Here is a 13,082-nt window from a genome sequence, read left to right as displayed (position 1 = left end):
AAGAGAAGAGAAAAAACAGAGCTGTGGTTAGCTATGAGCCAGACTTCTGACCTAGAAGGGGCTTCTCCATGCTCTGTCCTATTCCCTAGTTGTCCAACAGAATCCTGGAACGCTAAGGAGCTCTGGGTGTTGCAGGCACAGGTAAAGCCTTATGCTGGACCACCATGGTGTTGTGTATGATGGAGCCAGATTACATTACCCTTTTTAGAACAATTTCAGGAAGAGCAACTGACAGGAACACTGAGTGCTCTCTCCATCTAGTACATGATCCCAGCAAGATAATTGACAACAGTTTCATCATTGGGAATCTTCAAGGTTGATAAAAAATTTCAAGGTTCTTATTGATTCATTTCACACTTCTCTAAACACACACATACCCCAGAAGACAAACCTTTATGTGGGAAGGAGGTTTGTCTGGAACCGTAGAGATACATGTAGTTCCTGTACATAGTGACAGGATTAACCCAATCTCCTTCCCTAAATTAACCCTACCTTCCATCATTGAAAGAGTATCTCTTCTCCATTCATATCAAATTCTCCAGGAAAGCATTCTCCACAAAGATAAAAATGCCTTATATCTTCAAGACAAAGCATGCTTTTAAGATTTAGAAGTATTCCTTTGGGGGGAGCCAGCATCATGGAATGATGTGACCAGATATCCGTGGCCTGCACTAACATGGTAACAGCCACTACTCTTTCAGCTGTGTTGTGTTCACTGGAATAGAGTTTCAAAACTGCCAGACAACTCCTCCAAACCAGGGAAAGGTCAAATAAACGTTTTCTAGGAAAATAAAACAAACTTGAGAATGCGGATGTCCTCTAGCCTCCAGGTTCCTACTAAGTTCCATAAAGGGTAGCAGAGAACTCCTGGACAGCCAAATGCCAGAGCTGGCTCTGGGAGGCCCAGAGAGCAGTCTGTTCTATGAGGGAAGTGGCCTCATCGCTCAGTCAGGTAGGTACTTATCCTCGTGCTTTCTCTGTACTATGAAGCTACAGTAGTCGGCAAACCGAGGCTCAAGAACCACATGCCTCAATCAGATTGAGGACGTTTTTAGCAATGGCCAGCTTAGGAGTACCCTAATTAAGTTAATAACAATGTGCCTACCTATATAGTTTAAGTTTAAAAATTTTGGCTCTCAAAAGAAATTTCAATCCTTGTACTGTTGATATTTGGCTCTGTTGACTAATGAGTTTGCTGACCACTAGTTGATCACTACAGCCAATGCAAAAATAGTCAGCAGGTTTACAGGGATCCTCAGTGACCCTGCATACTTGCATAATGTCCAACATGTCCAAACCCAGAAAACCTATTTCAAGGCTACTAACATTAGCATAATACTATCCTGGAGGTCTCCAATACCCTCCTGAAGTTATTAGTCCTTGCCTGTACTGGTCCTTTATCACCATCAGTTTCCACAGAATTTTAAGCTGCATAATATTTAGCTTTTAGTTTCTGTTCTCTGCCTAAACATATTGATAACAAAAAGATTCACCTTGGAAATGAGGAAATATCATATTTTATATTTTCTGCTAGCAGCATAGTTCAGGGTGCTGCTAAATATTCTACACTGCATAGGATAGCCCTTCTATCTAGGCCAAAATGTCAAAACTGCCAAGGTTGAGAAACCCTGCTTCAGTGTGACCCAAACTAGTTATTTAAAGGAAATGCAGCCCTGACCAGTGTTGGTAAGTGGTTAGAACATTGGCCCACACCGAAGGGTCTCAGGTTTGATTTCTGGTCAAAGGCAAGTACCTGGATTGCATGTTCTCTCCCTGGCCTCTGCCAGGTGCCTGCAGGAGGCAACCAACCAATGTGTCTTTCTCATCGATGTTTTTCTCTCTCTCTTTTTCTTTCCTCCCTTTCTTCCTCCCTCCCTCCCTCTCTTTGAAAAAGCAATGGGAAAAATATCTTCTGGTGAGGAAGGAAGAAAGGAAGGAAAAAGAAAGGAAGGAAGGAAGGAAGGGAGAGAGAGAGAGAGAGAGAGAGAGAAAGAAAGAAAGGCAATTCTTAAGAGCAGTTGAAAGAAAGATTCATACTATTGGCCTATCACAGATTAAATGGTATTTATAGAATAATCACCAACTTTATTATTGATTTAAAATGACATATCAATATTTGCTTGCACATGTCCCAGAATGAAATGCTGCACCAAACAGTTTAGAAATACAAAGTTCATAACTCTAAGATTATTTTGAATCTTAACATTGAAAGTCAGAATTATATACCACCAAAATATAGAATAATTTATATGTCTGTGTATATTTTTGCCTATAAACAAGCAACTTTATCTTGGAGTGAGTTCAGAGAATTGGCAGCCAGCTGCCTGAGTGAATTTCATCATTTAAAATTAATTTCTTAAGAGTTTCCTAATTTAAGACAGATTCCATAATAGCCCTTATTGAAAATTTTCTAGATCTGATGTTACAAAAAAAAAGATGCTTTGCAAGGTAAAGAGCATGTGAAATTGGTACCTGGGTTCATGGCCCTTGCTGGATATAAGCTGTCTAGGCCTCACCAAATCATTTATGCTTCCTGGATTCTGGTCTCTGAACAATGTGTACTGGCCTGCATGAATTGTACAGTCTTTTCTAATTTTTAAACTTTTGTGAGTCTAAGTTATGGATCAATTTTATTTTTATTTTTTTGGTGAGTAAACTGTAAATTTTTTCCCCATTTTTTCATGGTTATTTTCATGCCTTCTCAATAGCACATGAGGAGAAATTATTGTAATGCTTTGGCTTATATTTGGACTACGTGAAAAAATGACACCACACTGCAGAGCTGAAGGTTAGCTGGTGTTGTCACAAAGTTCCCACAAAGCCTTCATTCAATTGTATCATTGAATACATGAGCCTGACTTTCCCGATGTCTTCACAAGGGAATTTATTTAGAGGGCTTGTTTGTTCTTTCAGATGACATTGTTCATGTGTTCTTTGTGGGAGGTCTTTAAAATTTATATTTATTTTAAAACTTTTTTTTTTTTTTAAACTAGAGTTTCATGGTTGCAGTGGTCTGACTGCCACAAGTGTTAGGGGATAATCAGCTGCAGCAATGCAGACACTTGATTTCTGTCTAGAAAGGTGATGATGCTCTTTCATTCTTTAGTGTATTGGCAAATTTTTAATTTTTTTCTAGGCATTTAACCTTGCAGTGATAATCCATAAAGTCACCTCTTGTCAGTCCAAACATGTAAATACATCTATAAAATGTCAAAATGTTGTGCCACTGTTTTGAGACTGTTCATAAAGTTATCACATTCCCCCAAATTTCTTATAACAAAAATATATTTTTGATTAGTATATATATATATATATATACATATATATATATATATATATATATATATATATATATATATACTTATTCTTTAATCAGACTTTATCTGTAGGGTAGTGGGAGGTGTATGTGTGTGTGTGTTTGTGTGTGTGAAAAATCACCACAAATTAAGGAGGTTAGAACCAACATAAAAAGGTAATATCTCTGGCTTGATTTATCAGAGAACTTTGTTTCCCAGATATAACTTTCTTTTATGAAGATCCCTCCAATGAGTTTATAAGAAAAAAAAATAGTTTCTTATGGTGGAAAATCTCTTTGGAAAACCTGGAAGAATGAGGAAAAAAGAAGAAAAAAAGTATCTGTGAGTTCTGGAGATTATATAAAGGTTTCCTGAACTCTTCGAGTGTTTAAAAATTTACTCACTAAAGGTGACACCCCTGACAAATCTCATGGATTATCCTCAATAGATTGCATTGCTCCTCTTTTATGCTCCACCTGGTGTGATTTTAAGAGCTGAGTAGCTCTGATGTATTTTTCAAGCCAAGCTAAATTGGCCCACGACTTTACAAATTTAAATTCTTTATGATTTGGCTATGGGTTATTGGTTTATTAGAGTGATTCTAAAATAAATAGTCACATATGTTCTATGTTGCTAGGACCAGTCATTTAACCCCACTGAATATTTGGGTTCTCATACATGTGTGTCCTGCATACAGCTCTCGATGTTGAACTTTTACAGTAATTTAGAGGCCTGTTTTTGAAGCAATCCATTTTCGGTAATAAGTCACCATTGTGTAGACTCCAGGTTTGTTCCTTTGACCACAGTTATCTCCCCAGCTCACAATTCCAATGAGATACCAGGTATCTTTAAGATCCTTTATGACTAATGGGCCCCCAGAATCACCCTGAAGGTTAAAAAAAGAGAGAGAAATAAAATGTTACTTAAATATAAAGCTTATTATTTAAGATATTCTGATAAAGCACATATTTTATTATTAGCCATATGTACAGATTACCAATTATTGGATAATTAATTAAAAGATGTATTTTAAAAGTTATAAAATCATTTAAAAAGTCTATAAAATTTAAATGTCCACATTTTAATTTTTTCAGCTTTATAGATATATTAGAGGCCCAGGGCATAAATTTGCGCACCAGAGGGGTCCCTTAGCCTGGCCTGAGGGATTGGGCCAAATCCGGCTCTCCAACATCCCCCGAGGGGTCCCACATTGAGAGAGGGCACAGGCCAGGCTGAGGGATCCCACTGGTGCGCAATTAGAGCCAGGAAAGGATGTGGGAGGTTGGGCAGCCTGGGAGGAACCATGGGAGAGCTCCAGGGTATGTTCAGCCAGTCTTGCTCAGTCCTGATCAACAGGACCCCAGCAGCAAGCTAACCTATGGGTCAGAGTGTCTGCCCCCTGGTGGTCAGTGCACCTCATAGCGACTGGTTGACCAGTTGACTGTCTGCCCCCTGGTGGTCAGTGCACGTCATAGTGAACGGTTGAATGGTCTTAGCATATCATTAGCATATTACGCTTTGATTGGTTGAACAGATGATGGGATGACTGGATACTTAGCATATTAGGCTTTTATTTTTTTTAGGATAATTGACAGATAAAATTGTATACATTTAAAGCAAACAACATGATGATTTGACATACTATACTTTGTGAAATGACCATCAGGTTAACTAACATATCCATCAGGTTAATTACATCCATCCCTCAAATAGTTACTGTGTGTGTGTGTGTGTGTGTGTGTGTATGTGTGTAGGGGGTAGGTAAGAATACATAAGGTCTACTCTTAGCAAATTTCAAATATATAACACAGAAAGTCAAGCTGATGTTGCTTTTCTTTTGAATCTAAGTAGAGTGCTTTGACTTCTGTTTTCTCAGACAGACTAAACTCCACATCATATACCCCAGTACAGTTGCGGTATTCTTGTCTTGGAACTTGTGCCTGAGTCCCTTCCTTGATAACTTTCTCACTTTTTGTATAACTCTGGCTTATTACTCAATTGCATAGTCATGGGTTAGGAATCTTATGTCGGCTTCCAATCTTGGGAAAGCTCTTCATGAACACTAATCCTTCCTGAGGCTTATCACTAATCTCAACGTTTGCTTAGATTCCCCTATCCTGTCTGCTCCTTGACTCCTGTTAACACCTTCCACTTATCTGCCATGGCATGGGCCTCTCTTTGGATTTCCTGAATTCTAGCTGCCTTCCTTCACATTCTTAACAACTGAGGCCAGGTGTGTGTCAGATTCTGTTCTTTCCCAGCCCATATGCTACATGTACATGTATGTAGCATACCTTTTTCTGACAGAGGCTTCCCATGTTTTGTAATCTGTGGGACTCTGGGAAGGGCTTGCTGCCACCTGACATTAATAACACCATCATTTCATCAGGTAGAATCACCTCCTTGGGATTTTCAAGGATCTCACATTTATAGAGCAAGTGCCTCCAGGAAGAAACACACTTTTGTACCTTGTCAGTACACATACATGCAGGATAGATATTGGACAACAGAGGGGGACATGGTAAGGGCCCTGGGTAGTCATGGCATGGTCTAATCCACCTTTTGAGCATTTGCTACTTCTCACCTCTCATCCTCCTATGTGAGACTCAACAGATTGCCTGGGGTCCCCTCAAATATGAATTGCAGCTTCACACCTTTATAATTGTGGCTATGCTCTCCCTCTTGTCTATAATACTATTTTCTTAGTCTATAATTGGGCAAGTGCTATTTATCCTTCAGGCCTCATTTAAATGTGACCTTTCTGATACTTGCTGTAAAAATATTTGTCTTCATTAATATCATTTATAACATCACATCATCGTTCATTGTTCCTGAATATTTCCTTCCTATATTTGAGCTCTTTAATAGAAGAGAGTTTTATGAGTCTTTGGACTTTTAGTGTTAAGGACATTTAATTATTTAATTTTTTTTTAATCCTCATCCAAGTATATTTTTCCACTGATTTTTAGGGAGAATAAAAGAGAGGGAAAGACAAGAACATCGATGTGAGAGAAACACATTGATTGGTTGCCTCCTATACCAGCCCTGGCCCAGGGAGGAGCCTGTAACCAAGGTACATTCTTTTTTTGTTTTAATATATTTTATTGATTTTGTACAGAGAAGAAGGGAGAGAGATAGAGAGTTAGAAACATCGATGAGAGAGTCATCGATCAGCTGCCTCTTGCACCCCCCCTACTGGGGATATGCCCGCAACCAAGGTACATGCCCTTGACCGGAATCGAACCCGGGACCTTTCAGTCCCCAAGCCGACGCTCTATCCATTGAGCCAAACTGGTCTCGGCCCAAGGTACATTCTTGATTGGAATTGAATCTGGGACCCTTTGGTCCACAGGCCAATGCTCTATCACTGAGCAAAACCAGCTAGGGCAAGGACATTTAATTTTATTGGTTAGTTTGTTTGACAGTATCAAAGGAACTCTGCTTATTTTGTGTAATAAAACATCTAAAAATATGTATGTTGTGAAATTTGCATTTAGACATTTTTGAGCTGATAAGATATCTATATTTTGTACTAGTATAAAGAACATAGAATATTTCTTAATTGAGATTAAAAAAAATTTGAGTTAATGATATAAAAATAATCTCTCTCCACCTACCCTGCAGGCATCATAAATGCCTTCCAGATATCCAGCACAAAACATCCCAAATTTTATATCACTGCCATATACATATGGTTGCTTGCACACATCATCACTTATCATCTTGAGTCTGGCTTCTCGAAGCTCATTTTGAGATTCCCCTTAAGGAAAAACAAAATAATTTTAGTGTTTGTAATCAGCATTCTTGGTTAGAATTAAGTGAGCAGACATTATTCTAATCTTTTTCATACTAAACACGGTATGAGTTTAATGTAAGCAGTTTCTAGAGGAAAATGAAATTCTGTTTAAAACCTGGCACATTTAAATGGTTTTTATCCATATCACATTTTTTTTAATCCTCACCTGAGGACATATCTTTTAAATATATATATTCAGAGAGGAAAGGAGAAATAGAAACATCAATGATGAAAGAGAATCATTGATAGGCTGCCTCCTGCACACCCCACACTGGGGATTGAGCAACCCAGGCGTGTGCCCTGATCTGGAATTGAACTGTTAATGTCTGTTTCGTAAGTCCATGCTCAATCACTAATCCATGCTGGCGGGGCCTGAGAACATGCTTTTATTGATTTGTATAGAAAGTGGGAGAGAGAGGGAGAGAGAGGGAGGGAGGGAGGGAGGGAGGGAGGGAGAGAGAGAGAGAGAGAGAGAGAGAGAGAGAGAAATATCAATGAGAGAGTAAAACATCCATTGGTTGCCTCCTACAAGTGCAACCTAGACATGTATCCTGACCAGAAATCAAACCCGAGACTTTTGGTGCATGGTATGATGTTTCAACCAATTGAACCACATGAGCAAGGGCCTTATCCCATTTTGTTAATCCTCACCCAAGGCTATTTTTTTCATTGATTTTTAGGGAGAATGGAAGAGAGAAGGAAAGACAAAGAGAAACATTGATGTGGGAGAAACACATCAATTGGTTGCCTTCTGCATGCACCCTGACCAGAGCCTGGGCCAGGGAGGAGCCTGCAACTCAGTATGTGCCATTGACCAAAATAGAACCTGGGATCCTTTGGTCCACAGATCAACCCTCTATTCTCTGAGTCAAACTGGCTAGGTGGGGGGCCTTATCATATTTTTATAAATTGCTATACTAGCATGAAATACCATTTTATTACTTTTCCTGGAAAAATCTTCATATCCTTACCTTAAAAATGATCAGTTTATATATTTAGGAAGACATTAATTTTTAAAAATAATATTTATATTTGTGGACTTTATTTTCAGAACTTTGTAGGTATAGTTTTCTCCCTTGGCTTGATAAAATAACTATAAACTATGTATATTTATTTTATCCTTTGCATTTTATGAAGAACTTTCACACATAAAATGACATTTAGAGGCAACAATTTCATTTTTTATGTATTGTAAGTTTGGGGCTCCAGATTATAAACTAGATTTTGAATTATAGAAATCAATATTATGGCAGGAAGATAACTATGGTACAAACAAAGTATCACAAGCATTCACAGATGCTTTAAACCTTATAGTCACTGGGAAACTGACACTATAATAGACAGAATTCAGTGAAGATCCCTTACAATTCCTTTGTGATCTCCTTACCCCCAAGGATGGGAGGAATCTCTGAATATAGGGTGTATTTTGCATATGATTAGGTTATGGTATGAGGCACAGATGATGAAATTTTTTAGGTGTAAACTAAGATAAATTCCATTTGATACTTTCAAAATCAAAAAGAAGACTTTCCAAGGTTTGTTCCTTTGACCACAGTTATTAATCAGATGAGTCCTTTTAAAAAGGGCTAAGGCCTTCTTTGGTTGTGAAGACTTTCTTTATGGCATTGAACAAGAAGTTGTCAGAAGTTTATAGATGCAAGCAACCAAATTCCACCACCAGTCAATGAGCTTGGAAGACAACCCAGAGCTGCAAATGAGATCACAACCCCAATCAAGACTTTGCGTGCTGTTTTAAATAAATCCTGGAACTCCCTGAACTGTTTCTCAACTCTTGTGAGAATGCTGAATATTGACTTTTTTTTTCCCCCCAAAGAATTGACTTTTTTTTCTCCATTAATTTTCTTGATTGTTTTCTTGTTTTTGTTTTTATTCATTTCCTAATCTTTATTATTTCCTTCCTTCTGCTTACTGTAGGTTTATCTTGCTGCTCCTTTCTAGTTACCTAAAGTGGGAATTTAGATTATTGATTTGAGACCTTTATGCTTTTCTAATTTCCACATTGGCTATAAATGTCCTTCTCTGCACTATTTTAGCTGCATTCTGTATAAACTGATATTTCGTTTTTCATTTTCATTCAATTCTGTGTATACTTAAAATTTTCTTCAAGACTTCCTCTTTGTCCGATGGATTATTTACAAGGGAGTTGTTTAATTTCGAAGCATTTGTATATTTTCCTGGTAGCTTCCTGTAACTAGTTTGTAGTTTGATTCCATTATGACCAGAGCGTATACCATGTATGATTTCAATTTTTTAAAGTATGTGTATGATTGTTTTATGGACGTAGATATAGTCTATCTTGGTGAATGTCCATGGGTGCTTGACAGAGTATTTGTTGTTGTTTGGTATGGTGTTCTATACTTGACAGTCAGAATCTATTGCTATGCAAAAAAAAAAAAAAAAAAAAAAAAAAAAAATTATGCCAGGTATGGTTCTGTATCAGCCTCAGACTCCAAGCCAGGAATGTTTCTTCCCACCATGCCAAAGGGAATCGGAGATGTCCCTCCTGTCATCCTGAAGCTGAGAATGCAAACTCTGACTTAGGATGAAACCCCTCAGATAGAATACAGACATAGAGGTGTCAGGCTTACAGCTCTACTCAGCCACCCCCGGGATTAAAAAAAAACTATGGATAATAATTTCTATGACTAGTTATATTGCCTTAAAGAAAGCAAGACGCTTCTCAGCTCATATAATAGGAATGAAACCACATGGGGCATCTATTCTGGGCCACATTAGGGAAAGGTATTCCCAGTTTCTTAGTAGAGACTAAGAATTAAAGATTCATTCTTTAGAGGTTTTTGTATTTAAATTGTATAGAGCTCTGTGAATGAATTTTGTCATTCTCGGAAAACCCTTTCTCGTTTTCTCAAGCCCAGAGTTAAAGAAACCCTCTCGCTTGTTGTATATGTATGTACCTGGACCAGATTTTGGGATCCAGAGTGTGTCTAAGTATGCCCCCAAAATATTCAAAAATAAAATCATTTTTACTTGTTAGGAGATTAAGTTAGTATTATTAAGTTAAATATTCTTAGAGAGGGCAATACCTGGTATTGCATCTAGAATGGCACACAGAAACAGATATTATTGTTGCTGAAGGAACACCTTTGAAGTCTTCCTTAAAGCGAAACTGCCTTTCCCTCATTCCATGTGATGCTAACCAGGCTACCACTCACACACCTGTCTTTCTTGGTGTAGGCATAGGTCTGAGTATTTGAATTAGCCAATCAATCTGAGTACCCCTGGACACAAGCTGGGCCAAAAGAGGTATTTTCAGGGGTTAACATAGATTCTGGCAAAGAGAGAGATATGTTCTTTCCTTGGCATCTATAGGTGAGAGGAGGTAAACCCTGAGCTGCTGTTGGCCACTTTGGAGCTGGAATCCCTCCATATGAAGGGGGAAACAGAGAGAGGAAATGGACTGATTCAGAAATTCAGAAACTTAGTGACATCATAGGAAGCCCTGAATCCAGCTGTGTCTGAAGCCAGAGTCATTTCTTTTTTCTTTTTTTAAAATGTATTTTTATTGATTCCAGAGAGGAAGGGAGAGGGAGAGAGAGATAGAAATATCAATGATGAGAGAGAATCATTGATTGGCTGCCTCCTGCACACTCCCTCCTGGGCATCGAGCCTGCAACCCATGCTCTTGACTGAAATCGAACCCAGGACCCTTTAGACTGCAGGCCAACGCTCTATCCACTGATCCAAACCAGCTAGGCCAGCCAGACTCACTTCTTGATTTCCAAATTACAAGGGCAAAACTTGCCATTTCATCATTGTCCTTTGCTTAAGCTAATCTGAGTTGAATTTTTTTTGTCACTTGCAAAACAGGAGCCTTATCTAATCCAACCAAGTTATGGAAATGTCTGGCAATATTGATGGAAATTAAATCACACCCTGTGATCATTTTTGTGATACCCACCACCGTATTCAACTGCTCCAAATCCTGTGATATAGACAGTTGAATTTGGTCGGAAGGTTGCAGAAGCTTCTGGCAAACAAACCCGGCGGATGTCATCAGTAAAGGTGACTCTGGGAGAAAACTGCACAACAGCAATGTCGTACACTCTTGCTGGGGAGTGATACTTCTCATGGAGAATAATTCTTTTGACATTTCTCTTCATTAGCGGAGGGTTGATTGTTGTTCCAAAGCTAACAGTCCAGTCACGTGGATTTGCATTCCTAGAAAAGGTTGGCAAATGAACAGAATATATAAACTGCACTACAATAATTGCACTAGGCTAATAAAAGGGAAAATAGCATCCTGAAAATACTTGATTGCACCAATAACTTTCTTTGACTATTTAAATGGGATATACTGCTACTATTTTGAAGGATAAAACATATACACAAAGCATCTTAGACCTGAATCTAATACTGAATTATTAGATTTTAGAACTGCAAAGGCACATAAAATATCATTTATCTCTTCAGCCAATATTTATTGAACATCATGTGCTGAGTCTTATTCAAAGTGCTGAGGATAAAGTGGTGAATAAGACAGAAAAAATTAGATTCTAGTGAAGGAAAAAGAATGAAACAAATTAACAAATCCTATATAATAAAAGGCCAGCCACCATAAACATAACAATGGGAACGACCAGAGACCAAAATCACCAGCCCCCTTGCAGGGCTGACCCCACCCCCAAGCAAGTGGTTAGGGGTGATCAGGAAGGCAGGCAGAGTAGTTAGCGGTGATCGGGTAGGCAGATGGCCTCTTGCTGCGCTTATCCTGCCCCCAAGCAAGCAGTTAGGGGCATCAGATAAGCAGACGGCCACTCATAGGGCTGGCCCCATCCCAAGCAAGCAGTTAGAGGTGATCAGTTAGGGCAAGTGGTTAGGGGTGATCAGACAGGCAAGCAAGTGGTTAAAGGTAATCAGGTAGAGGTAGAAGGCCCCTAGCAGGGCTGGCCCCATTCCCCAGAAAATCAAGAGGGAGGCCCAGGCCATCTGTGGCAACCCTATGGCAGGTGTGTGGACAGCCAGTGATTGCCCACAGAGGGAGACCCAGGCCAGCCAAGCTATCTCACCCCATGCCTGTCACCTGCAGAAGGAGGCCACCAATGGCAGGGGAGGGGACGTGCAGCGCTGCACAGATGGCAAGCAGTGGAAGCAGTGGGGATGGGGCCAGGAGCCTGAAGGGGGGTGCAGGAGGGTTAGTGAAGAATGACCAAATGACTGAACAACAGGCTGTGTGGGATGACCAGGCTGACACAAGGGGACAGTGAGGAGTGACCAGGTTGGTAGGGGGGGCAGTTGGAGGCAATCAGACTGGCAGGGGAGTAGTTATGGGTGACCAGGCTGGCAATGGGCAGTTAGGGACAATTAGGCTGGCAGGCAGGTGAGCAGTTAGGAGCCAACCATCCTGAATTATGAGGGGGATGTCCAGCAGTTGGACATCCTCTGAGGAGTCCTGGATTGAGAGGGTGCAGGCTGGACTGAGGGGACACCTCCATGCATCTGGCCTCTAGTGTGAATATAACTATTTATCATCTCTACCAGATGTGCAAACAAATAACCTGGGGAGCCAATTAAAATGCAGCTCCTGGTTCTGTAGAGTGGAGATAGGGCTTGAGATTCTTTCATTTTTAACAAATTCTGTAGTTATGTCAATGCTGCTGGTCTATGAACTATGCCTTGAGTGGAAAGATTATACAGATATACTAGCACCTTTCTTTATCACCATGGACTCGGTACTACTCTAAAAGCATTTTGTTTTGTCAAGTTCTCTTTAACTGTATTGTCCAGGACAGAATTCACTATTTTAAGGAAGGATCTGACCAACAAAGAGTCTGATATCTCATTTATTATGGGTTTTGCATTTCTTTTAATATAGTCTAAATTACAATTGTAGTTTTGTGAATTGACTCATAGTAGGTTATCTTCCAACAGAAATTTTTAAGCAATTTTTACATGTTAAAGCACATCATGTAATTCTTGCTATTACTCTAACACTCGAGGCCTGGTGCATG

At 39.4% G+C, this 13,082-nt stretch overlaps 1 protein-coding gene across 1 annotated transcript in view; it reads right to left on the bottom strand.

The window, feature by feature from the left end:
• Nucleotides 1-3,362: 3,362 nt before the first annotated feature.
• TMPRSS11A (transmembrane serine protease 11A) overlaps nt 3,363-13,082 on the bottom strand; it is a 43,478-nt gene continuing 33,758 nt past the window's right edge. The window contains exons 8-10 of the mRNA XM_036414958.2: nt 11,033-11,292; nt 6,914-7,056; nt 3,363-4,182 (exon numbers count right to left, since the gene is read on the bottom strand). Coding sequence (XP_036270851.1) covers nt 4,021-4,182; nt 6,914-7,056; nt 11,033-11,292 — 565 coding nt within the window. The 3' untranslated portion in view covers nt 3,363-4,020. The remainder of the gene's footprint in view (nt 4,183-6,913; nt 7,057-11,032; nt 11,293-13,082) is intronic.

Source organism: Pipistrellus kuhlii, unplaced genomic scaffold, assembly GCF_014108245.1.
Source record: "Pipistrellus kuhlii isolate mPipKuh1 unplaced genomic scaffold, mPipKuh1.p scaffold_m20_p_1, whole genome shotgun sequence".
In the NCBI taxonomy this organism is placed as follows: Eukaryota; Metazoa; Chordata; class Mammalia; order Chiroptera; family Vespertilionidae; genus Pipistrellus; species Pipistrellus kuhlii.
Note: the sequence above shows the minus strand (reverse complement) of the source record. Positions and strands in the feature narration are given on the sequence as shown.